This window comes from Sparus aurata, chromosome 12 (genome assembly GCF_900880675.1).
Source record: "Sparus aurata chromosome 12, fSpaAur1.1, whole genome shotgun sequence".
Classification (NCBI taxonomy): Eukaryota; Metazoa; Chordata; class Actinopteri; order Spariformes; family Sparidae; genus Sparus; species Sparus aurata.
The window spans coordinates 16350819-16374526 of NC_044198.1; the positions used below are offsets into that span (position 1 = coordinate 16350819).

At 42.5% G+C, this 23708-nt stretch overlaps 3 protein-coding genes across 4 annotated transcripts in view; 2 read left to right on the forward strand and 1 right to left on the reverse strand.

The window, feature by feature from the left end:
• The first annotated feature begins 1102 nt into the window (after nucleotides 1-1102).
• Nucleotides 1103-4084, forward strand: mlana (melan-A). Its single transcript, XM_030436116.1, has 5 exons — nucleotides 1103-1227; nucleotides 2297-2389; nucleotides 2573-2669; nucleotides 2961-3068; nucleotides 3772-4084. Exons 2-5 carry the CDS (start codon nucleotides 2301-2303, stop codon nucleotides 3838-3840), a joined length of 363 nt encoding a protein of 120 aa, XP_030291976.1. The 5' UTR covers nucleotides 1103-1227; nucleotides 2297-2300; the 3' UTR covers nucleotides 3841-4084.
• Nucleotides 4085-4575: 491 nt separating this feature from the next.
• Nucleotides 4576-15268, reverse strand: brd10 (bromodomain containing 10). Its single transcript, XM_030436114.1, is given in 11 exon segments — nucleotides 4576-6850; nucleotides 7068-9095; nucleotides 9328-9533; nucleotides 9716-9831; nucleotides 9961-10050; nucleotides 10876-10937; nucleotides 11090-11398; nucleotides 11401-12722; nucleotides 12823-13023; nucleotides 13417-14104; nucleotides 14663-15268. Coding segments are annotated over 10 exon segments (6993 nt in total). The 5' UTR covers nucleotides 14094-14104; nucleotides 14663-15268; the 3' UTR covers nucleotides 4576-4868.
• A 3783-nt stretch (nucleotides 15269-19051) lies between these two features.
• uhrf2 (ubiquitin like with PHD and ring finger domains 2) overlaps nucleotides 19052-23708 on the forward strand; it is a 32819-nt gene continuing 28162 nt past the window's right edge. The window contains exon 1 of one of the 2 annotated variants that reach the window (XM_030435237.1): nucleotides 19052-19407. In XM_030435237.1, coding sequence (XP_030291097.1) covers nucleotides 19255-19407 — 153 coding nt within the window. In that variant the 5' untranslated portion in view covers nucleotides 19052-19254. The remainder of the gene's footprint in view (nucleotides 19408-23708) is intronic. The other variant, XM_030435238.1, reaches the window with a different exon arrangement.

Genomic DNA, 23708 nt, shown 5'->3' on the forward strand with positions numbered 1-23708 from the left:
GGTTGTTTGAGACAGAAATGTTATTGTTGAATCATTAACTTGTGGTTATTACACATAGTAACAAAAACTGCACTTTTCTCTCCCTCTTGCTAATATTCCAGTAGACTGATGGCTCGGCAATGACAGTGATTATGATAAGCATTCATTTTTGTATATTTAGTCACTTCTTTTAAGCCACACTTTTATAGACTTGCTTTTAAATGTGAGGTCATCCTTCTTTTATTCCCTTCAGTTTTTCCATTTATTGTTTTCACTGTTCTTATTCCATTTATCTGCATCTTATTCATCTCATGAGATGTCTTTTTTTATTGTCATTTCATTGCTTTCATTCTTTTTATTTGTATTTATTCATACTGGCATTTTGTGTTTTGCGTTTTTGTTTTGACTTCTTAGTCTGGGCTTCTCTTTGGCTCGCATGTTTTGTGTTTTGTTTTGTTGAATTCCTGAGATTCCAACTTTTAGCTTTGTCTACACAGGCACTTAAAGGGCCGATATCAATAAAGTTTTGAGGATGGTTATCATTTGACTCCTGTTTTTGCTTTTGTGTGCACAGACACACAATGAGATTAACACTCACATGTCATGGCATGGTCTTTTGTAAAGTCCTGTAATTCATAATTTTACATCTTCCCTGTTAGTTTTTCAGAAGAGAATAACTTAAATATTAGTATGTGTTCTTTCATTTAGTAGCACATGATGAAAAATATAATCTTCAGGTAGTATTTCTTTCGATATATGTTTATATATTATCAGATAATACAATCAAAATATTCCCAAGGCAATTGTAGCGTGTTATGGTGTTGAATTGAGTGTGTAGGGTAACTTTATTTGCTCTCCCTTCCTTTAGTTATTAACTGTGTTGAAGTCGTTACCAGGCCTACTGTAGCTTTTGGATTATGATATTTGTGTATAACAATTCACACACACACACACACACACACACATACGAAAAGCCAGCAGCTGACGCCTGTAGTTTCACGAGTGGATAATAGTGTTGCGTTCAGGACCGCGGGGTTTCACGGTAATTACTCTGCTTCAATAGGTTTAACCATGAGCCTCTAACCCGTGACGGTCATGAGGGTTTTTCTGCCCCTCTCCGCTCCACGGCCGCTACACTGAGACGAGATTTTGGAGCAGTGAAACAACACAGAGCTCGGAGGACCCAGTCTCTCTCAGAAGGCACCCTGACCAGAGGAACTGTTCCCTGCAATTTAATTATCCAATTTGGTAAGATGGTGGTTTGTTTGCTTGTTTCATTTATTATTTTTAGCAGAGGGAGCTCTATTATTATTGGTTTACTGTGGAATTCTTTTTGGACTGTGCAAAGAGTGCTTTTAATCGTAATTTTCTTAATAGCCTGTTATTACCTCATCCAATGGGACAAAATAGACGCTTTACATCCACCAGCCTACAACAGGGGATGCTTTCAAGTGCTGTATGACGATGAGTGTGTTATCAAGTAGATACAATCGATTGGATCGATACGACCTGTTGATTTATACCTAAGATGCCCAGATGTTACACATTTTTATTAGTCCTATAGTAAACATATATTGTTCTTAGCCTACTCGGTGGTGCCTCAAAGGTGGTAGAGAGACCATATTAACAAATGCGAGAGGGGGGGGGGATGAAGCGCAACAGGACAGGGCTCTCAAATCCATGAAGTAGTCAATATCATTTTAGAACTGAGCTTTATCTCAGGGTCAAATTTAACAATAATTGTTGCATGTGTCACCAAAAAGCCTCATAACCAACGTCAGTGGACAGCTCAGCATCAATATTTGACTATCTGAACAAAATGTTTCCCCCAAAATAATACTTTTACTTCTTTTTGGAAGATGTTGTCTGAGCTGTGGATGGAGAAAGTAGTCAGAGATGAGCCAGATGTTTTTTTGTTGTTGTTTTTTTTGTTTTTTTCAAATAGAATAGCTTTGGATTTAACATAAAAAAAAAATTATGAATAGTAGTGATTATGATTCAATAGTGATTATGACACATTTTCATAATATCTCTCTCTCTATCTCATCTCTATTAGGAAAGCAAATCAATTTAACAGTTCACAGCTTGATGGTGGTTAAATGTGTCATGACTGACTACATGCTGCATTTGGTTACTGATAACCATGTAGGCTTTACTGCATTTGCATCCTGGTATGGGAATCAGTGTTGATTGTCTACTTTTCAATATTCTATAGGCCATTGAAAAGCCTTGATTTGGCCTTCAAGGAGTCAGATTTGACGCTGTTTAATCGGTGTGCTTGCTCAGTTCATAAACCGATTTTTCTGTGGACTTTCAGCTGAATGCCGTGTAATCGAACAGACGGAATGCCTCGCGGAGACTTCAACATTTATTTTGCCAGCAGCAGACGAGGATACGTCAGAGCTGAGGAGTATGTGTATCCAGTTTATTTTGACATGGGATGTACTGTAGAGCTCTCGAACAGATCTTTCTTATATGCATCTATTGAATACAGCTATATGTTGGTAGATATTATCAATTATGATATATGATATTAAGCAATGGATAAAGCCACAAACTAAATGTTCTGTATCGATTTTGTTGTGCATCGCAGGGCAGTGGGAATAGTTCTGCTGGTGGTCATCCTGGCAGCTCTCCTTATCCTGGGCTGCTGGTATTTCAAGAAGAGAAGCGGCTATAAATTAATCAGGGTGAGACGATCACACTTCCCTCAATCAGGAATCTGTTTTCACATCTCATACTAAAAGTGAGTCTGTATTGTTCTAACCAATAAAATCAGGTATGTAATGTGTCAAAATTTCCAACTAATTTTCATACCTTTAATGGGTCAATCAATTGATATAATGAAGCATATTCACATGAATCTAGTCTTATTTATAGTCTCTTTCAATGGTCTGTTCCTTCTTGTATGTCTTTTGACTCTGCTTTTTTCATTTCCACCCCCAATTTATCACTCTGTCCTCATCTTTCTTGCCCTGCAGAGCCCCAGGTCAGGGTCACCAGGTTTCACAGGGGGCCAGTATTCAGAGGCAGGACCTTCAGCAGAGAACAAGATGGCTCTAACTGACTTTGGCAGCTTCCGACCTGCGGTAAGGGACAGGCAATTACCGCATGACTGACTTTACTGGTTGTATCACTACTTCTCCCTATCCTCAAGTCCAACATTTCAACTGTCTACAAAAGATTTCACCAAAAAAAAGCTGGACATGAGAAAAATGTAGTAAAATTATTCGTTTTTGGCCTGTTTAAAGTATATCTATAGTTTTAATTACATCATCTATCAACAGTTAACTGGTGTACAGACCTAATTTAACTTAACACCAGCAGAAGTCCAAAACAGAGGGTAGATGTTTATTACAAAGCCTCAGGCTCTGAACAGTGTAGAACACGTGAATGTGATGTAATGGATGGCTGAAGGAGAGATTATTCTGTCACCAGACTAGGGGTAGGTATTAAAAATGTTTCATTCCCAAGGGAGGTATGTGTGTGTTCGTGTGTGGGGATCAGCACCCTCTCATATGAGTTGGAGTTACAAAGAGCACAATGTCCTTTAACAATTCTTATCATTTTCTATTGACAGCAGACAGCATCTTAACCATGCCGGACCAGCATGTCCATTAATACAAAGACTGCAATTGTTTAAACCCAAAGAGAGGGCCTCAAATGTGTGCAAACTCAAGCTTTTGATGTAATGATTATAGCGATAATAAAGTCAAACATAATCCTGTCAGAGTGTGGTAATGTTTATCTAAAGTTTCACATGTTTCATTTGATGCATTTGTTCCACTCCAGATTCCTAATGCTCCTCCAGCCTATGAAAAGATTTCAACAGGGCCGCTGCCTCCTCCCTATTCCCCCTAAAAGGACTTTTGGACAAGATGGACAGACATCTGAAGAAGAACGGATATAACTGGAGAATAGACTCCAAAATTCATCTGTTGTCTGATGATATATAATTCGATGTCACTGTCATTACGATGTCTTTGTAGCCAAATATACAATTAGGTGGAACTGATGTATCACTCACTTTATAAAAATTATTCAATGAAGACAATGTATATACAGTCGGTTGTTTCAATAAACAATAAAAAATTATTTCACAAGAGTCTGTATGTAAGGAAAGTCAATCACACTTGTTGGGGACAGTCGCATTGTTTATTTCCATGCAGTAACGCCCACATTTGTTCAATGAAAATGTACCTAGTAAATATTTTTTGAAAAATCTATATGGTAAAAATAAATAAATGTGACTTCAAAACTTTTTATATGGGCTCAAACATGTAGTACAAATTCATCTATTAGTATATTTATATTTCTAAAAAGTAAAATGTAGTCATCAGTTACTAGTTGAAAAGGACAGCCTGACAGAATCTGGATACAGTTATATTGTTCAAATTGATGGATAAAGTAGAGCAAGTTGTGCCACTGAATAGTATCCCAAATATTACTCCTTGAAGCAGTATCTAATGGCACTGAAACGTATTACAAAAGCTTGAGTTGTTATTCACTGTATGTACTTTCCCATTCTACTGAATTGTTATAACAGTTGTCATTACTGGCCATGAAGTAAAAAAAAAAAAAAAAAAAAAAGGACAGTTAAGAGTCTAGAACATTCATCTGAGAGCGGCCTCAACAGTTTTTCACGTGAGGAACCCATCACAGTATACATTTCATGTATGTCTGATTTAACATACAGTTAACCTCTAAGATAATTTAACCAGAGGGTTAAATTTACTGTATCTTAAAAGTAAATTACGAGTCAAACTACAGCTGGAAAGCAGTTCTTTAACTAACCCAAAAAATTACTACAAGCAATGGAAATGAGACCTGCTAAAACAAAGCAGCTGAAAAGTGGAGTCTGAGTCCTCACAGAGCTGGCACAGTCTCAGTTAATTGGTGCACTTTCTGTCTGCCTGCGAAGGCTGTAAAGAGGAATCATGTGTGTGTAGTGCTCCAGTGGAACTGTTAGGGGAAGCTGCCAGTGCATCCAGTGATCTGGGGCAGGCAGTCAGCTCTGCTGGATTGATCTGGCACTGAACTGTGTTCAAAACAGCACCATCAGGACTAATGAGTAGCTTGGATGCTACATTACTATGCCTACCTAAGGATGAGGTCTGCAGAGAGTACTTCCCAAGTGCTTGATTGGTCAGAACCACAGGTGGGTGGACGTTGTTTGTCTTCAGTGATGCGATTGGTTGAGCTTGGGTGATTATTACCGTGCTGCTGGATGAAGGTGCGGTCACCACAGGCACCGTTTCAAAGGTGCTGACAGTGTTTCCGATTGGTGTAACCGTAGCAACAGGCAGCGTCTGCATCCTAGACACTGCACTTACAATTGGTGGGACAGCCACTGTGGGTATTACTTGTGTTCGTGTGCCAGCAAGCACTGGCTGCGTGACTCCATGCCCCATTTTCTTGATCGATGTGTTGTCTAGTCCTGTATGTGATAATGCCTGCGATTGAGCCGTTGAGGGTGTTGCAATTCCAATTGCTGTCTGCTGGGGCTGTATGACTGGGCCCGGGGTTGTCACTGAAACAACCTGTTGGGCAGGAAGAGAAGAGTGCAAAGCTTGTGTGCCTGCTACCACAGGAGCAGCAGCTGGGGAGAGGGGTGCAAGTACTGACTGGCTGGGTAAAACAGACAAGGATGATAGAGGTGCTGACAATCTGGATAAGGGGGATGCAACTGCAGGCGAAATGGTGGATGGACATTCAGGTTGTGCAGGTGTACCAGCAGCCAACCTGATTGTGGCCAGTACTGAGCCGAGGGCAGGGGCACTGGTTGCCACTGGGGCAACTGGTACACTGCTTAATTTTGGTGGGGTTGAGACCAGAGTGGGTGTACCTACAGGAGATGATGCAAAATGACCAACCTGCACAGCTGGCAACCTAGGCAGAGCAGAAACTACACTAGTTTTACTGTGTAACCACGCTGAGCCCAGACCAGGTGTTCCTGTAAGATGGACTGGGGTGACATTGGGAGTGGTTGCTAGCATTGATGGACCAACAGCAGGTGTGCATGCTACAAAAGGACAGCTTACGGCTGGCACACCAGGCAACCTCACTGGGGACTGGGGCAAAACTGGTGCTCGATGGGCAACAGTGACATGGCTTGCCCCTTGGGGAGGTACTGATGCTCCAGTGCTGGCACTGGCTGTAGGCACTTGTTGTGGTGCAGGGCTAGAGATGATGAGGACGTGGCTGCCTGGACTCAAACCCTGGGGAGGAACTACAAAACGTGCATTGTTAAGCAGGATCTGTGTGCCAGCAGCAAGAGGTGTAGAAGTGTTGATAACTATCCTCTGCTGGATTGTGCCAGTCGCAGAGGTGGTGAATTGGGAATTGGTGGTTTTTGCAGAGGAGATGGGTGTTTGAGTTTTATTGATAGCAAGCTGAGCGGAAGATAGGAAGGAGGTGGTTTCTTCACCAATGCCACTTTGGATATTTGAAGGCTGACAGACATGAGTAGGTGTGGAGGACTGGGCAGGGCTACTCTGCATGGTAGTGGTTACCTGAGCAGGAGAGTTGCTGGAGAGTATATTTGGAGGCATACCAAGGTCCCTCTTGACCATGTTTCCTGCAGTCAGGGTGGCAGCAGTAGATGATGTTGAAGAGCCTGGGTGGGAGATCATAGAGTAGGAAGGGATACCCTGAAGCCGGGAGCTGGTGGTCAGAGAAGCGCGTGAGGCAAGCTGGGGAGAAGAGCTTGTGATGGTATTTGAACTGGTAACCGGGACTATTATAGGTGTGCTAGCTGTTGGACAGCCTGTATCTGAGACAGACACTGGTGTGCACTTGGTAGGAGAACGTGACAGAGCTCCAATGGTCTGTCCAATGGTTGTTGTCTTCCCTGACAAATGGATTTGAACGCCTGGAAACACAGAGAGCACAACATTTGATTGATTACCACTTTAATGCAACATTTAACCTATTAAATATTTAAAAAGCTTCTATCCAATTCCACAAACATAATTATGAACTCTTAAAGTACACATTTCCAATCATAACACAATTTAAAGAACAAATCAAGCATAAAATACAGCAGAGATTATGAGAATTTAATTCACCATCACATTAAACAAACCCACCTGAGGGCAGAGTGATGTTCTTGACCATGGACATTTCTGTGTTGATACCACCAACAGACTGGCCTGGGCTTAATCCCATTTTTGGAGTCTGACTTGATAATGAAGAGGTAAGCAGCTGTCCACTAGCCCCAGTTGCCATCGCCTGCTTTGGAATGCTTCCCACAGAGGTGGAGGATGATGTCGCTGTGGGTTGGCTGATGAACATGACTCTTGAACTAGGAAGTGATTTTATGGAAGAGGGTATACCTTTTGATAAAGCTACATTTGAGGTAGCAGAAGAAGGGGGAGTAACCAGGATGAATTTAGTAACTTGGGATCTCTCATCTGTACTGGCCCGTTTCACGGCAGTCTTGCTGATGAGCTCTGCTTTTGTAAGAACTTGGGGGACCCCAGAACTACTCAGTGATGGGACAACAGTGTTTCTTACTAATGAAGCTTGTAAATTAGAACCAGGTGCAGCAGTCTGTGAAAACTGGCCAATCGTTGTTGCAACTGCAGAACTAGCTGAGGTGTTGGGGCCTTGACTTAAAGCAACAGTAGTGCTTACAGTCTGGTTTCTAGGGCCTGTAATGGGAAAGCTACTAGTGACTGCAGAGAGCATGGGAGTCGTTCCTAATACAGAGGAAACCTGCTTCTGAGGTTGAGCCACTGAGATACTTGTTATTGCTGGTATTGTGCTAGGGGAAGTCTGGGGGGGAACAGAAGGAGAAATAGTTGGTGACGTCTTGGATACGAGGAAGGCTTTAAACTGAGGTGAGATGGTGATGACTGGACTGGCGCCCAAAGAACCAAGCGCATTCTGATCTGAGGATGTCTGAACTTTGACAATGCCTGTGTTGCCTCCTCTAGTTGTTACCAGGATGGACTGAGAGTCACGGATACAAACAGTCTTGAGCTCCTGTTTAGGGTCTGTGGCTTTTATAGGGTCAGTAGAAACTGCACTAGAAGGGGTTGTGATAGATGAGGAGACTGGCATGACACCTCGTGTCTTGCTTGCTTGGGTACTGCAGACTTGTGCCCCCTTGAACCCTGCTGTGCTCATGGCTCCCTGCTGCAGAAGAGGGGAAACAGATGGAGAAGGGGTCCTCACTGTCCTGGCATCTTTTAGGGGAGCCACTTGCTGAACAGGGATTCTGTTCTCAGGAATGGTGAACCCAGGCACATTGGTGGACATACATAAAGGACTGGCCACTTTAGAAACTGGGACCTGAATGCCCTTAGATTGTTGTTGATGTAAAGAAGAGGCTTTTTCTTCAGTTTTGTGAATGAGAAGGTTAGAAGGCAGGATCACCACTTGCTGCATAATCTTCTCCCCAGAGTTCTGGTCCATGACAGGATGAACAGAGATCTTGACTGGGCTGCTTCCGTCTTTTCTTACAAGGTGACCAAGACTCTCAGGTACCTTGTACACCACTTGGACAGGATTTTTTGGTTCACTCTGTGTTGGTTTGGTCTGTGGCGATTTAGGAAGAGCTGCCGTCACTGTAGCCATTCCTGGCTGTCTTAGAACTTCAGTCTGCTGTTGTCCTTGTGCATGCATTTGATGTACATTCTGCTGGGAACTGGGTGGAGAGCTTTGTGCTTTTGAGAGTTTTTTGGTAGTCACTGCACAGGTAGGCAGGGCAACCAAAGACCTTTTGCTCCATCTATCTACGTTGTTGACCCCTGGGTAATCAGCAGGCCGTTTCATTAAGGTCACTTTGTTTCCCACACTCTTAGCCAGCAGGGTGGGGATGGGCGTATAGCCCTTAGGAAGTCCAGTGGTGGGGTGGAGAATAGGTGGTCTGGGTGACGGTGAAGTCTGAGCTGGTACACTTGCTGCCCATGACAAGTTTGAATCCCTGGATTGATTTGATGGGATCAGTTCCGATCTAGACTGTGTCACAGAGTCAGCAGTAGATGTAATGTTACTGCTGCCAGTCTGAACTCTTGAACTCAGACTGAAGCCTTTCTCTGTGCTGGCCAGAGGGTGTATGTAGGTCAACGTTCTCCCTCCAGAAGACTCAACAGCAAACTCCTTGGAGCTTGCTGAGAATATAATGGAGATGTCTATTATTAGGGATGCAGCGATTGATTAGACATCTAACAATAAACAGGTTGCAACATTAATTTCCTCTAGGACAGTTAAATAAGCTCAGGACTGTGTGTGTGTGTGTGTGTGCAGCCATTAGGACCAGAAATGCACAAATTAAATCTCCACCATTACAATAGCATAACAAAAATTTAAATATTAGCCTGAATTCTAGTGTAATTACTTTACCTCCACTCCAAAGACCTCTGGGAACCATATCTTCCTCTTCTGATCTTCTAAAATGATCAGAGTGTGAACAAGCCTCCTTTCCAGAATCCCTTTCTTCATCTTCATCCTCTGATGATGAGGACGATGAAGAAAGACACTCCTCACGCACAAAGTTACTGTACTCTGGGTGCTTTTTGAAATCATCAGATTCCTTCTTTAAACGAAGCCTGACGTAGATGAATAGAAATGACAGAGCACGGATTTGTTTCTAGTCCAGCAATGATGATACGATACTTGTACTGGCCAACTAACGTCAAACTGTTCAAAACTAATAATCACCATCAGCTTTGACAAAAAAGAAACCTTTTATAAAGATTTAGTTATCAGTCAAATGTCAAATGGGTTTTACCTGTTCCTTTGAAAGGCCTTGACAAGTTTAGGTTCCCAGGGAGAGAGCTCATTCAGTAGTCTGATTAGAGTGCTGTGGAGGTCTTTAACTGCTTCTCTCCTATAATACCACCGACCCTGTCATTCAAACAAATAAAGAAACCTTGGTCAATTCATCAATATTTAAATGTGAAAAAATGTGTGAGCACATTGACTTCACCACCAAATTCAGAAGGCTCTGGAGTACAATCTATGATTATAACCTACCAATCTCTTTTTGGTGCTCTCCAGGTCATCAAGCTCATCTTCTGTCTTACTGATCAGCCCCCGCAACTCCTCAAGACTGGTGCATACCAACTAGATAGGACAAATAATATATTAAGTAAGAAAATCCCAATCATTATAATAGTAATAATAATATTAGCCCATGCCCTGGACTTCAAAGGTTGGTAAAAGACACATTCTAGTAAATCAGATAAATAACATTATTAAACATAGTTCCAGTGTGATAATGTTTGCGAATTTAGTGAAGTTACTGAATTTGGTATGCTGCTGCAGCAGCTCTATTGCTTCTGCATGTCTCTGAAAAGGGGGTGAACCTGATACATTTCTCCAAGCATTTCATTTTACCTCATTTTAAATGTAAATCAGTTGTTTCTGCTCATTTCCTATAAGACTTCTGTGAACGGTCTCAATAGTTATTTTATGTCGTAGGATTCTAATTTCTTGGTTAGATACAAGCGCTCCCTTTCTTCTTACAAAATGTATTCTGTGTTGCCTCTAAAACTTGCAGTGTAATCCAAAATGTTTCTAAGAATTTAAACTTCAGATATTCTGTCAATGCAATTTGTAAACTGTGATTTTGTTGTTCTGTTTTGTACATGCGCAATCTATTGCATGTCTGTCCATCCCGGGAGATGGATCCCTCCCATGTTGCTCTTCTTTAGGCTTCTTCCATCTTTTTCTCCTGTTAGAGTGGTTTTCTTTATATACGTTTCAACAGTTTTTCCTCATTTGAATCGACGGTCTAAGGACAGAGGATGTCGCTTGCTGTACAGGCTTACAAAATATTTGGAAATTACACAATTATAGTAAAATGATAACGATTATTCAATTAAAATAGCAATAAAAAAAACACTGATTAGGAAATGAGAGTGCGTGTTTTAGCATGAGTGCGACTACCTTAAATGATGGCTCAACCGGAGGTTCATCTTTAATTTTCTTTGATGATTCAAGTTGTTTTCCTGTCAACAAGATAACAAATAAAGTCACTAAACCAACAAGTTGTTATTGGATAAAATGAACTTGATATTATCTCATAATAGATCATATTCCATATCGTATTACAACTATGAATGCACGCTTAATATCAACATCAACAATGACTTTTTCTCACCTGTTTTATGTTTTTTCTTCTTGTCTTTTCTTTTAATTGTTGAAACAACTCTCTGCACTGCAGACTTGGCAGCTTCAGCTGGGGATAGCCTCATCCTGTCCACGTGCTGCAGCTGCTTGTGCTCTCCTTTCACCCTCGGCAGCTGTTCCCTCCCTCGCCTTTTCTTCCGCTTTTTTTTTTTTGTCCAGATTTTGTCATTCACCCTCTCTTCACTTGAGTTTTGAGCACTCTCAGAAGACAACTGTGTTGTTGGCCCTGAAGTGCCACAACAGCACTCGTGCTCCTCTGATGTAATATTACTAGTTTTACTTTACAACAATCCAAACAGGAGGATCTTTGGTTTTTCTGACAGGGACCTCCTACCTCCATTTTGAGCCCAACCGATTTGCTTGGTGAGGCCTGGCTCACTGAGCGAGCAGGTGACCGGCCTGTGTAGCTGTGCTCCCCTACGCTCAGACAGGGCTCCTGTGTCTCTGCTTTAATGGTGCGCATTGAGCCCAATGAGAAGCCCGGCTCCTGTTTTATCATGAGCCGCTTGGATTGATGCTCCAACTTTAGAGTCTCCTCCTTCAAATTCATTTCCCCTACTCGTCCTCCAATAGGACTAGTGTGTGAAGGGGATAAGGAGTTAGTGTATATTTTCAAGTCCAATTTAGAGTCATCACAGGACTCTCCATCAGAGGACCCTGATTCAGACCCCTCCTCCTTCTTCAGTGACCACGATTTAAATCTTTTTTTGACTTTCTCTCCATCCCAGTTTTCCCCTTTGAAAAACCCAAGTGTCTCTGCTCTCCCATTTCCCAAATCATCAGACTCTCCTGTGTCCATGGAGCCTCCATAACAGCCCCCGTCACTTTTAAGCGCCTCATCCTTTATTCCATCCGACTCTTCACCTTCTGTCCCTGGCTCCATTTCAACCCTTTTGACCCAAACAGAAGGGAAAGGAAAAGCTGGGGGTGGGCTGGGACTCTGGCAGTAGATCCTCAGGTCTGCCCCACAGAAATGTGGGAAATGTATATATGCATTTTCCTTGCTGTCATAGCCCAAAATAGACTCCCTACATTCATGGATGGGCTGGGACAGCAAAGCATCCTGCACGTCTTTCTGTGTCTCATACACATGATCACACAGCCCCTTCAGAAGCCATACTCGCTGGTAAAAGGGCAGCAAGTGAAAGGGCTTCTCCTCCAAAGGACTCACTTCCCCAAGGGTGCTGAAAAACTGCTGGCAGAGTCCAAGCTGCTCTGCCCGACCTGGCTGATCATGGGAGGCACCAACAGCTCGATACCAGCCCATGACCCGCTGCCTGAGCTCTGACTCCCAGCGGCGGTAAGGCAGGGCAGGCCGGCGGTGCAGAGTGGCCCGCCGTTGGGGTGGGGACAGTAGGGAAGACATGATTTTGGACAGGAGGCTGCTGCAGCGGGGCATCAGCAAACAACGCTCCAGCTCAAAAAATACAATCTCTGGGAGGTTAAGGGCAGTCTGAGCCAGGCAGAGGAAGTGTCCTATAGCAGGGAGTTCCCAAAGTGTGTCCACAGTGTGGGGGGAAGCTTGTGACAGCAAAGTCTGCTCCCACTCTTCGACTTCTTTTGCTGACATTTCCTCTGCCTCCTTCTTCTCCAGCTCACGTTGCCTAAAAAGTCAAACCAAGTTTTAATACTTTTCTTGTAATATTACAAAAAAAAAAAACTCACATCGCACCTCTTAATCTTTTCTCTCAAATATTCACTCACCTCTTTTCATCCTTGGCCCTCTGTTGCTCCTCCAGCCGTAAAGTCTGGACCATAATTGACTCATGCCCACCAACAGTGATGGTAGCCAGGCTGCGAGGCGCCAGTCTCCTCCTTGTTGATGTTCCCCCTGAACTCCGTTCCTCCTCTGCACCAAAACGTCCTTTAGAAGTCACTGCCAAGGTTGTCTTCTCTCGCAGCGTCCTAGTTTGACAAAGGGAGAGGAAAAAAACATGTGTAAATATCATTAAATTTGCTTGATGACAGCTGTTTGGAAAGTAAACAAACAGTGCAACGACACTAGTGATGTTATCCAAAAGCCAAACAATTGTTCATAGTGCACAAAAATAGAATTTAAAACGTGTTATCAATAATAGGATAATTTTGATATCAAAGCATGCTGCTGAATCCCATTCTGCTATTACTTCTGCTTCTTATAATAAATATACCACATTTAGGGAGAAAAACATTTGTTGCCCAGCAACAATAACTCATTATCACATGACGTAGAAAACATCCTTTGGGCCTTCTATGATAGCCAGTGCATTTGCAAGCTAAGCAATTTGTTCAGCAGTGTAATAATTACATTATGTTTACCTGGATAGCAGCGTAAGCTTCTGCTCCAGCATGATTTCGAGCTTTTGAGCCTGTTTGGAGATCCAGTGGTCCACCCCGTGGTAGCGGTAACAGTTCTCCAACATCAGCCTGAAGTCTGCAACAAACTCTGTTATGGTCTCATACTCCTGATTGATAAACTTCTCCTCCATCCTCTGCATGCACATCGACTGCCTCAGCTGTGCCTGACCCCAGCCCCGGACACCTCCAATACCGTGCAGGGCCTCCTGGTGGCCGATGGGATAGAGGAAAGGGCTGGTGATCCCTTTGTGCTTGTCTAAGAGAAAGCCAGTGAATATTCTATAAGCTTGCTGGACCTCATAGTTCATGTCCTCCTCAAAGCTATTGCTGTTCGTGGAAATGCAGACTTCAGGGAGAGAGAGGTCGCTGTTAGAAAACTCTGACATTCCATCATTGCTAAGTGCAGCAGTAACATCTTCACCATCGCCAGGACAATGTAATGCTACCATAGTCTCAACTTCACAGTTGCCATTGCTGAGCCCATCCTCATTCATGACCAGGCCAGTATCCTCAGTGCTGCTGTTCCCCCATTTGGACTGTGAGGACATGATGCCTGAGCTGGGCTGCTGCGGTGCCGAGTCTTGGTTGAGGAACAAGGGTTGGCTACAAGCTGCTGTGGTTTGATCCTCCTGATCCATGCTCCAGGCACCTGAAGTAGGTAACAGGTGTCACAGTGTTGAGCTTTTATGTTGCAACAACACTCCAACTTAGTTTTTAATGCAACTAAATAAACAATCACGACAACTAAACAGTGCCTCCTGAGCATTTATATTGCGAGTTCCAAAATAAATCACAGCAGGGAGAATATATCCTCATAACTTACATACCTAAGATCGCCAAGCTAAGTTTGCTGACATTAGAATTTCTTGTCATGGCAGGTGTTCACATTATTACAACCAAATGATACACAGAAAGGTAAACTCGTGTGATTGTGTCTAAACTATGAGCAATTAAACTTAGTTTATCTAAGTGCCTGATCTTTGCAAACTTTTCTTTTCCCTGGATCTTTGGCTAACTAGCTTGAAGTTAGCTGTTAGCGAGAGAGCTAACAGTAGTTAAAACAACAATAAGTAAACAAAGTTTGCACTGCTTGCTCATGGAGAGTCCTGTTGTGCATTCCCTCAACCCATCCCGTCTCCCCATCACGTGCAGAATAAGACCAAAACAAAGTGACCAGACGCAGAGCTCGGCTGGTTAAATAACATACCTCGACGTCCAGACACGCACCAGGCGAGACCGCTTTTAGCAAGCTTAGCAGCCACGACAGCTTGCTAGCTGGGTTAGCTTGCTATTGTCTCCAATCTGGGGCCTGCAGTTGCTGCGTTCGCTGTCCATGCTGAAAACGTTGTAGCAATTAAATGTCCGGCGGATAAAAAGTTATGCAGACATCTCCTGTCGTCAGCGCACGGAGTCATGCCAGTGACAGCAAGATGGCTAAAGGAGCGTTAGCCGGAGTAACACTAGCTGATTGTCCGACAATGCACAACAGTTCATTATCACTAGCCAGCCAGCTAACCCGCTAGGTCTGCAAGTTGACAGCTACTTTATGACACACGGAATTGCCAGGTTGACTTTAGAGGCAAATATCCGCCATGTGTCAGATTTCTTCTGGACCCTGTGGGGTTTACAAAAAGCTAGTAACCGACGGCTGTCTAGCTTGAAGACTACAGTGCCGTTCACTTCCACCCTGCGTGCGCCCGATGCAAATGTGCGCATCCTGCCCTGACGTAGCTGGCAGGTCGCGTGTCACACCGAAATTGTTATTTTGGTTTTGGAAGCTAATGCTGACACACTCTCTATTTACACCGTATTATGAACCACACTGTGTCAGCTTTTTGTCACTGAAAGAGGAGCGTCTTGAGACAGCCGTCGTTCGGGGAAACAAAAGGCACCTTATCGACCACTTTTATGTGCACAACGCGAGTCAGCGGCACCGGATTGTACACTTTCATTCACAACATGAGCTCCGAAGTGTCATTTAATAATTTACAGAAGACAGAGTGGGCTCTGTTCCGTGTGCATTGTAAACTTGAGCCGTGTACATCGCTCACTCGTAGCCGCTAGATGTCGCCGGTCACTCAGGTTCAACAGGCAGCGGATGTCTCGAGTAGTGACCGCTGGGTATTTATGCCCTCTGCTTAGCCTCTCAGGCAGCTCCTGACATCAGGTTGTTGTACCACATGCAAACCTGCATCGCATGGTTGTTATGGATATAACTGTGTTCATGTTTAGGACAAGTGTCTAAATCCTAGGAGACAGACTTTGTGCAGTAACAACCTGGCAGACCAATCTCAGGGCAGGATAGCCCAGGACGTTGTTGAGGTTGCTGCATGTATGGCCACATAATGTTTCTGTAGGGTGAGAGTTGTTTATCACCAGATTGATCCCTGAAACAGTGTTTCTGACTTTATTTGGCACCTGGCCTTGTTTAAATACAACTGCCCAGTTTAAAAAGAAATAAAAAGTCTCACGAGCATCAGCATGCAGCATCAGGGAGGCAGATGTATGCCTGTTATTCTTTTACACTGACAGTTATAGACTTGCCAGTGGCACATCGAGGAGGTCTCCAGCTGGGACGATTGTTAATTAAACAATTATGCCACTAGAGGCATGTGCTTTACAGTGACTTCAGCTCAGCTAGGAGTTATTGTCAGGCAATGGGATTTCAGTCCAGCATAGATCTTTTTTGGGGGAGCGTACCTATGTTCCCCGGGTCCTATGTTCCCCGGGTCCTATGTTCCCCGGGTCCTATGTTCCCCTTTTCATGTTTTAAAACTAATAAACCCTAACCCTAACCCTTTGGGTGAACAGCGGGGAACATAGGACCCGGGGAACATAGGGATGATCCCCTTTTTTGGTACACAACGGTGGATAATTCCCTGATGTGCAATGCAGTGGTGTGCACTATACTTTGAGGGACAGAGGCAAAGCCAGGTCAATGATAATCGGCCCTAGGGGAGACTTTAACATGTGTTAGTGTGTCATGATTCAACATTATATCACCATGGCAACAATATGATATGGATTTTCTCACGCTAAACAATGCGTAACTGAGACAATATATTTCAGTAATAAAGACCAATATTCCTACATAAAAGGAAGTATTTTTGTGAGCTCTGCCCAGTTACAAAAAGAAATTCAGAATTAACATGGACAGACTTCAAAGGGCTTTTCATAAGGCAGTGGAATACAATAAAACAATTGGGAGAAAGACTGAAATAAATCAAAACAGAAGAAAATTAGATTAGGTACAAACAGACAAACAATAATTGACAATAAATAGAGTTTCAGTGCAGCAGTTAGTGCAGTAAAGAAATTAATCAAAGGCACTGGAGAACAGGAGAGATTTAAATTTAAATTTGAAAGTGATTCAAGTTTGCGCACATTAAAGACAGACAAGAATATGGTTCAATCTGTGTGCAGAACAGCACCTTAAAGCAGCTTCACCCACTTTGGTTCTGACTGGAGGCACTACGAGCTGACTGCATCCTATAACGATCTGAAGGGCCTATTAAGTTTATGTTTCTGGCATTTCCAACTTGTATTTTTGCCCAAGGGCAATAACTGATCTGTGAACAGGCAGCAGCAGTTTAAAAATCAGTTGTATGACTAACTGTAAGCCAATGGGCTCAGATTCACTGTTCCTTGTTATTACCAAGGCAGCATTTTGAATGTGCTGCACTTGTATAATTGTCTGTTTGGGGGGAGACAAAGGATTAATCTCTAGTAGGTTGATATTATAACATACCACAACATTTAACCTGAATTAACTGAATTATCAGCCAACAGGCCAGGCACATAGACTCCCAGGGGCCAGTAAAAGACCCCAGGCTCACTGTGTGCTGTGATAATTGTAAGTTTGTTTGAGAATATAGGAATAAGCACTTCTAAAGCTCAATATCAGATGCCTTAATAGTATCTTTAGGGTGAGTCCAGCTTCATTAGCTGATTTTGAGGCCCTGACTTCAAAGAGTCTTTCTCAAAATCTGGTGTTAAGACCAGTAAGCGGCACTATGTTGTCGTTGGAGAAGAAATTAGAACTCAGAATTTAAATATCTACAATATTAATGAGATTTTTGTCCATGAATGAATAAACAAGCTGTTCTCAGGGGAAAATAAAATCCCCAGAAGACTGTTTGAAGCTAGACAGATGGCAGGGTCCGCCAAATATAAACAAAGTAAAACAGTATGAAATTGTGTTGTCCTTCAAGGTCACATTGTTTATTCAGTTGAGCACTGAGTAGCCACACAGTAAACCTGTGTAAAACGATGTAATATTCCAGCATAGGAACACTGTACAGGATGCAAAGAAAGGTGGAGAAACAGGAGGTTAGTAGAGGCCTGGTTGACAATTTTTGGCCCTTGGTTCGAAGCAGGTTAATCTGAACCATATAAGTTATATATAACACATAAGTATTGAGATCTTTTCAATTAGTGGTTGACTGATGTGGCTGATACCACTTATTAGAAATCAAGGAGACTGAAAACCGAGATTTGGGACCGATATTAATTGACAGGTAAAATGTTGTTGCTCAGGTGCAATTCTTTAGAAAGATTTTCAGGTACTTAACTTGAGTGTTTCCATTTTCTACTATTTTATACTTCCTCTCCACTTTTTGATAACTTTAGCTGGGCGACTAGTTACTTTGCAGATTTAGATTATTCAGGATTTACAGACTATTAATTGTGACCAATCAGATAGTGTTGTGGGCGGGACATTGTGTGAGAGGATGCTGCATCAGAGCCAAAGTAGCACAATTAAATGTGCTTATTTTGTTGCCAATCTGATGGAAAAATAACTGATGGAGATAATTGGAAAAATGCTGAATATCGGCCCAATGATCGGCTAGGGCCAATAATCAGTCCACCCCTACTTTATAAGTAAAAGTACATGCAATGCACTCTAAATGTTAACTTAGGAAAAATACAAAATCATTAGCAAAATCTATGTTAAGATGTAAAAGGTCAAGAAAATGGCCTTATCAGAATAACATCAGTGCAAGGCTCTTCGAGATTTTGGCTTCAGCAATGATACGTATGTGCTCCTATTTTCTATGTGAACTGTCAGAGAAATGTAGTGGTGTAAAATAAAACAATATTTTCATCATTAATGTAGTGTAGTACAGGTATGAAAAAGCAAAAATTGATATCAATAAGTACTCTACTTAAAATTAGTTAGGTTGGTATAATTTAGTGTGTCACCTGATTGTTTATTCTGGGACATATCTGATTTTTGGTTTAATGAATACTCTTGATACTACATTTCATTTGACTTTTACTGCATATCCATACAAATGCATATATGCACCCATATCCCCAACTCATTTTGAGTAGTGTACCAGAGACTGTAATGATCACTGCTGACTTTGGGGCTACAAAAAACATGTTTAAGTAACTGACATGAAAAAACACGCCGTGTATAAAAAAACTAACTGTGCCCTGCTATCCCCAGACATATTATATGTTCAGTGGTACTAACGTTACTACAATAGCCCTGTAGCTCTGTACTGTGGAGGCCTGCAGACACGGCTGTTGTTACATTAAGGAGGGAGCTGTGCCTTTAACTGCAAACTGTGCTCGCTTAAACGTTATTTCGCGAGATTTGCTTGGCGCCGCGACCTCATGTGAGACACCTCCTGCGCGAGCCAGTCCGACGTTACCTCTGCAGAGGAAAACGCAATGGAGCCCTGAACATTTTTTACCCCATTTCTATCTCCTTTAACCCCCTGGAAAACAGCACTCGCGTCCGAATTCGGCTGCCTCGGCTATTTATTTGAAGCGTAACAGGGCGGTGCAACGATGTGGATCCAGGTTCGTACGATAGACGGGAAGGAGACGCGAACCGTTGAGGATCTTTCTCGATTGACCAAAATTGAGTCTTTACGGTTGAAAATACAGGACATCTTCAATGTAACCCCACAGCAGCAGCGGCTGTTCTACAGAGGGAAGCAGGTAAGCCTCGTTTTTGTGTCACCCCCGTCTCGCAACAGTCGGTTTTCGGGGGATTTTGGCAAGGGGGTAGGTGCTGGTGGAGAGTGAGTGGTCCTCTCTGGTGTTGTAGCCGTTTCTGACCCATGCGAGCTTCCTGTTTTGATAGGAATTCGCCAATAGTTCTTGCGCAAGAGCCCGGGGTACGTGGTGTGCCAGCCCCCCGAGAAGAAAACGGCGATATTACATAATTGTAAAGTCAGTGTGTATGGCCGTGTCACATTGTTTGGGTCGGCGCTGGGGAGACTCGCATGCAACAAATGTCTCACCGCCGTAGACATGTTTGTTTACATTGCCGCGAGAGAGAAAAAAGAACATCGCCCTCTTGTTCCACATGTAGACCGAAGTAGTGCAGCGCGAGCACAACAGCCCGCCTCTCCCACCGATCAACACACCTGTTTAAACTGAATTAACAGCAGCTCGACCCGCACACCACAAAATGATCCGTTTCGTGTTGGCAAACATGTGACACCAGTAGCTCAGGAAGCCCACTAGAGAGACATCAGGCGAGTGTTATTATGATGATGTTAATGATAATTTGAAAGGAGGAGGGGACTCGTGGTTCCACGTGCCCTGACATCTAAAAGCAGCAAGTGTAGTTGTGTTTACACCCTGGCTTCACTACAGTGTGCACACTGTGCAGAGAGGACAGACAGGGCTGTCTACTGTGAAGATGCGAGCAGGTCCTTCTCATTGTCTGACAGTTGAGACACACAGATTCAGATGGATCAGTGTGTTTTAACCAACCATGAAGCCTTCTGTCCCACATGATTTAGATTTGTAGCATTCCTGAAAAATCCAACAATCGTGAACCGAGACCTGAAGAGCTATTTTTTCTGGGGGGGTTGATGCCAATACCAGTATTCGGGAAATTAAGAATTCCAGTATTGATATATTGGCAGAAATACAAACATTTCCCTCAAATGTGGTTAATCAAACACTTGTGACAAAGATATTTTATGGAGGCAGGATGTTTTGCAGAGAAACAATAAACTTGTATTGTCTAAAATGACAGGAGTGCACTGAAACAGTAAATTCCCCAGGGAATTTTATGATAATTACCCCAACTTCTTTTCTCCATTATGTTCTGTAAAACCACAAAATTTACTATCAGTGAAACAGTAATATCAGCCATCTGACATCAATCAGGCTCTCCTGATGACACCAGTGATTTGGCTCATGAGTTTATACCTAAGCCCCAAAGCCCTTTGTCTATCCATTTAATCTTATCATGAGAAATGTCTTAACCTTTATTTGTGATTTATTTGTGATAAGTTAAGATTTTCTTTATGAACAAATCCAGGTTCTGGGTATGTATTTGAGATCATTGTTGTAGCAAAGCACACAAGAAATATAAATAAATCAGCCTGAATTGAACCTTTTTAGCATATGGTTTTGGATATTGTTGTAAATCGTGTACAATATTATGTCAAATGTACCTTTTCAGTCATAAATTATCATTATTTGTAGACTTAATTTCAACAGTTATGTCAGTTTATGTCCTACAATATTTACCAAGGTAATTCATAATTAGGACTCCAACTGACTATTACTGTCATCAATCAAAGGTGATTATTTCCACAATTATTTGTTTAGTCGAGTGTTTGTCAGTCCTGTTCCTCTGGGTTTTAGATGCTTCCATGCCCTACCATACCTGATTAAAATAATCAGCTCGTCACCAAGCTCTGCTGACGCCTGATAGTGACCCATTTATTATAGTCAGGTGTGTCGGGGGCCGGCAAACATCTAAAGCATGCAAGGCAGGAGGGGCCAGAGGAGTCCAAAGTGACGTCTTCAAATTGCTTCTTTGTCTAGCCAACAGTCCCGAAACCCAAAGACTCTTCATTTACTCTCCTGCATGACTATGAAAGCAGCTAATCTACACATTTACTCTGAGACTTTTTCTCTGAAAAACGATTGATTATGAAAATAGTTGGATACTTATTTTCTTGTGATCAGCTAATCATCAAGGCTCTACTCATATTGCAAGAAAACCAACAGTGCTATGGGACACATTTTTCTGACCAGTACTACGATGTCAGTTTCTTTGGGAGGAAACTAGTGCAAAAACCACAATAATTATGTAAGCCCAAATGGAGACTAAAAATATGTCTTTGGTTTTAAGGCTACAACCAGTCTGGAATATTTAGTCCCTGTCCTGGTTGGGATGGCAGTCCGACACACTGTTAACCCCTTTTTGTGTTAGAAACATGATGATTCACATATTAGTAGAAAAGAAGATGTATGTGTACCTTTTTTTTTACTCCCATGTAGTAATGAAAGCAAATTTGATATAACTAAATGCCAGCCGTTAGGGAAGACAATGGTATGAAAAACTGGGAGCTTCTGTCCTGACACAGGCGTAAGTTTGTGTGTGTCATGGCGGATGGGTGCATGCAGCGTGCAGCCTCAAAGTCTGTGGTTTACTTTTTGAACACACACAGGCATATTTTATGATCCACCACACACAGACACTGAGCTTGTAACTGAGACTGTTAAAGTAGTAGATGCCGACAATATCGGGAAAATTTATAACCCTAGATGAAGTGCTGTAATATGTTCAGTCTACACAGAAATCTTTATCTTTTGCTATTTATGCTCTGTTTGTTCACTATAAAAGAGAATCAGCATATAAAAGACTGTAAAAGACTGACCTACAGTATCTTAAGATGTATAATGTGTGAAAGGTTAGTGAAAGCGGGAGGTGCTCAGTGCTCGCAGGACTCTTGTGCCATGATTTATTTAGTGTTTTAGCATAACATTACAAAGCTGATATTAACACAGTATGACTCAGTCGGGCAGAAAAGCCCGCGGAAGCACTCGGCCTACATGATGTGCTGATCTCACATTGTTTACATTTAGTCACACTTTTGTATGTGTCAGGCTGCATCACAAGCCAAGAAAATTCCTTTATAAATGGGCCTCTGCATTTCCAAGTTGTCCAGCCTACTTCCTGTTGTGTAATTGAATGGTAATGAAGTCTCAAACATTTAATTCTGAGTCATAGGGGCTACAATGGGTTGATTTTCTTCTTCATTTGCGTGCCGTGTACACTGCAGGACAGAGGGAGAAAAAATACTTGAAAAAATGTTTGTAATGGTGAAGGAGGGATTTTAATGCCTCAAATAATTATATATATATATATATACCTCTGTTGGCTACAGCATGTGTGTTTTTTTTTTGTCAGGAACAATGGTGTAATTGGCCAACCTAATAGTGGCAAACCACGATACAAAAGAGAAGAAAGATACAATGTTACACACAGTGCCTTTTTAGATGCATTTTCTGTACTTTTGTGAGCTAATTTCATTTTCTTAAAACCTTTATCCAACTTAATGACAAAGCAGAGGCCGTTCTTCTTTCAATTCAGGGATTTCCTCAACAGTAGTAGCTACAATCTAGTTGAATTACATTAGCTTTATTAACAATTAATTAGCTTTTGTGCTGGAGTTGTCCTGAACTGTCGGAGCTGGGGTTTGCAAACACTAGGCCGAGCCTCTTGTAGTAAACCCTGCGCTTCCTCCATTTCACTGGAAAAAAAGTGGGGAGGGTTGATTAGGGGATTTCCATGTGCTAAGTAATGCAAGGAATGAGCCAGTGACACGGAGCATACACTAGCTAGTGCCCTTACATGCTTGGAGTGGTGCCTGCGCTCTGTTAGGATTTGGACTTGTAGCAGAATAACTCAGTCTAATTCCTTTTCAAAATGGCGTCTTGTTTTTCCCTCCAGCTCACTGCGCACGCTGCCTCGCCAGTTCAAAGTCATGCTTGCCCTTCAGTCGGAAGGGTCTCAAGCCAGCCAGCAGCCGCACAACTTTGCCTCAGTGTTGTTGCTTGTTTTGTTTTTACATAGGTTTTTCAATTTGCCTGTGCACTCTCCTCATTGTGTCTCTGTTTCACTTTGAACAACGACGTCTCACACACACACACACACACACACACACACACACACACACACACACACACACACCTTTCAGTGTCCATGTAGGCTTTCTGCTCAACGCCCACGTTCATTTTTGCAGCAGACTTCTCATTGACTAATTAAAAAAATATTTGGCCCGTTAAGTGGTTTAAAGCTCAGCTTGTATTGCGTCTGTGTGCTTCCACTACCAGGCTGTCATTCACTGGTGTGTTTTTTTTCTACTGAGGCAGCAACACGTTTAAATAGTTGGGCTGTCGTCCACTGTTAGCTGTTGCCTATTGTTGGGCTGTAGGAAAGCTTTATTGGCTTGCCCTCTTTCACACAGACAGTTGCTGTGACCTAG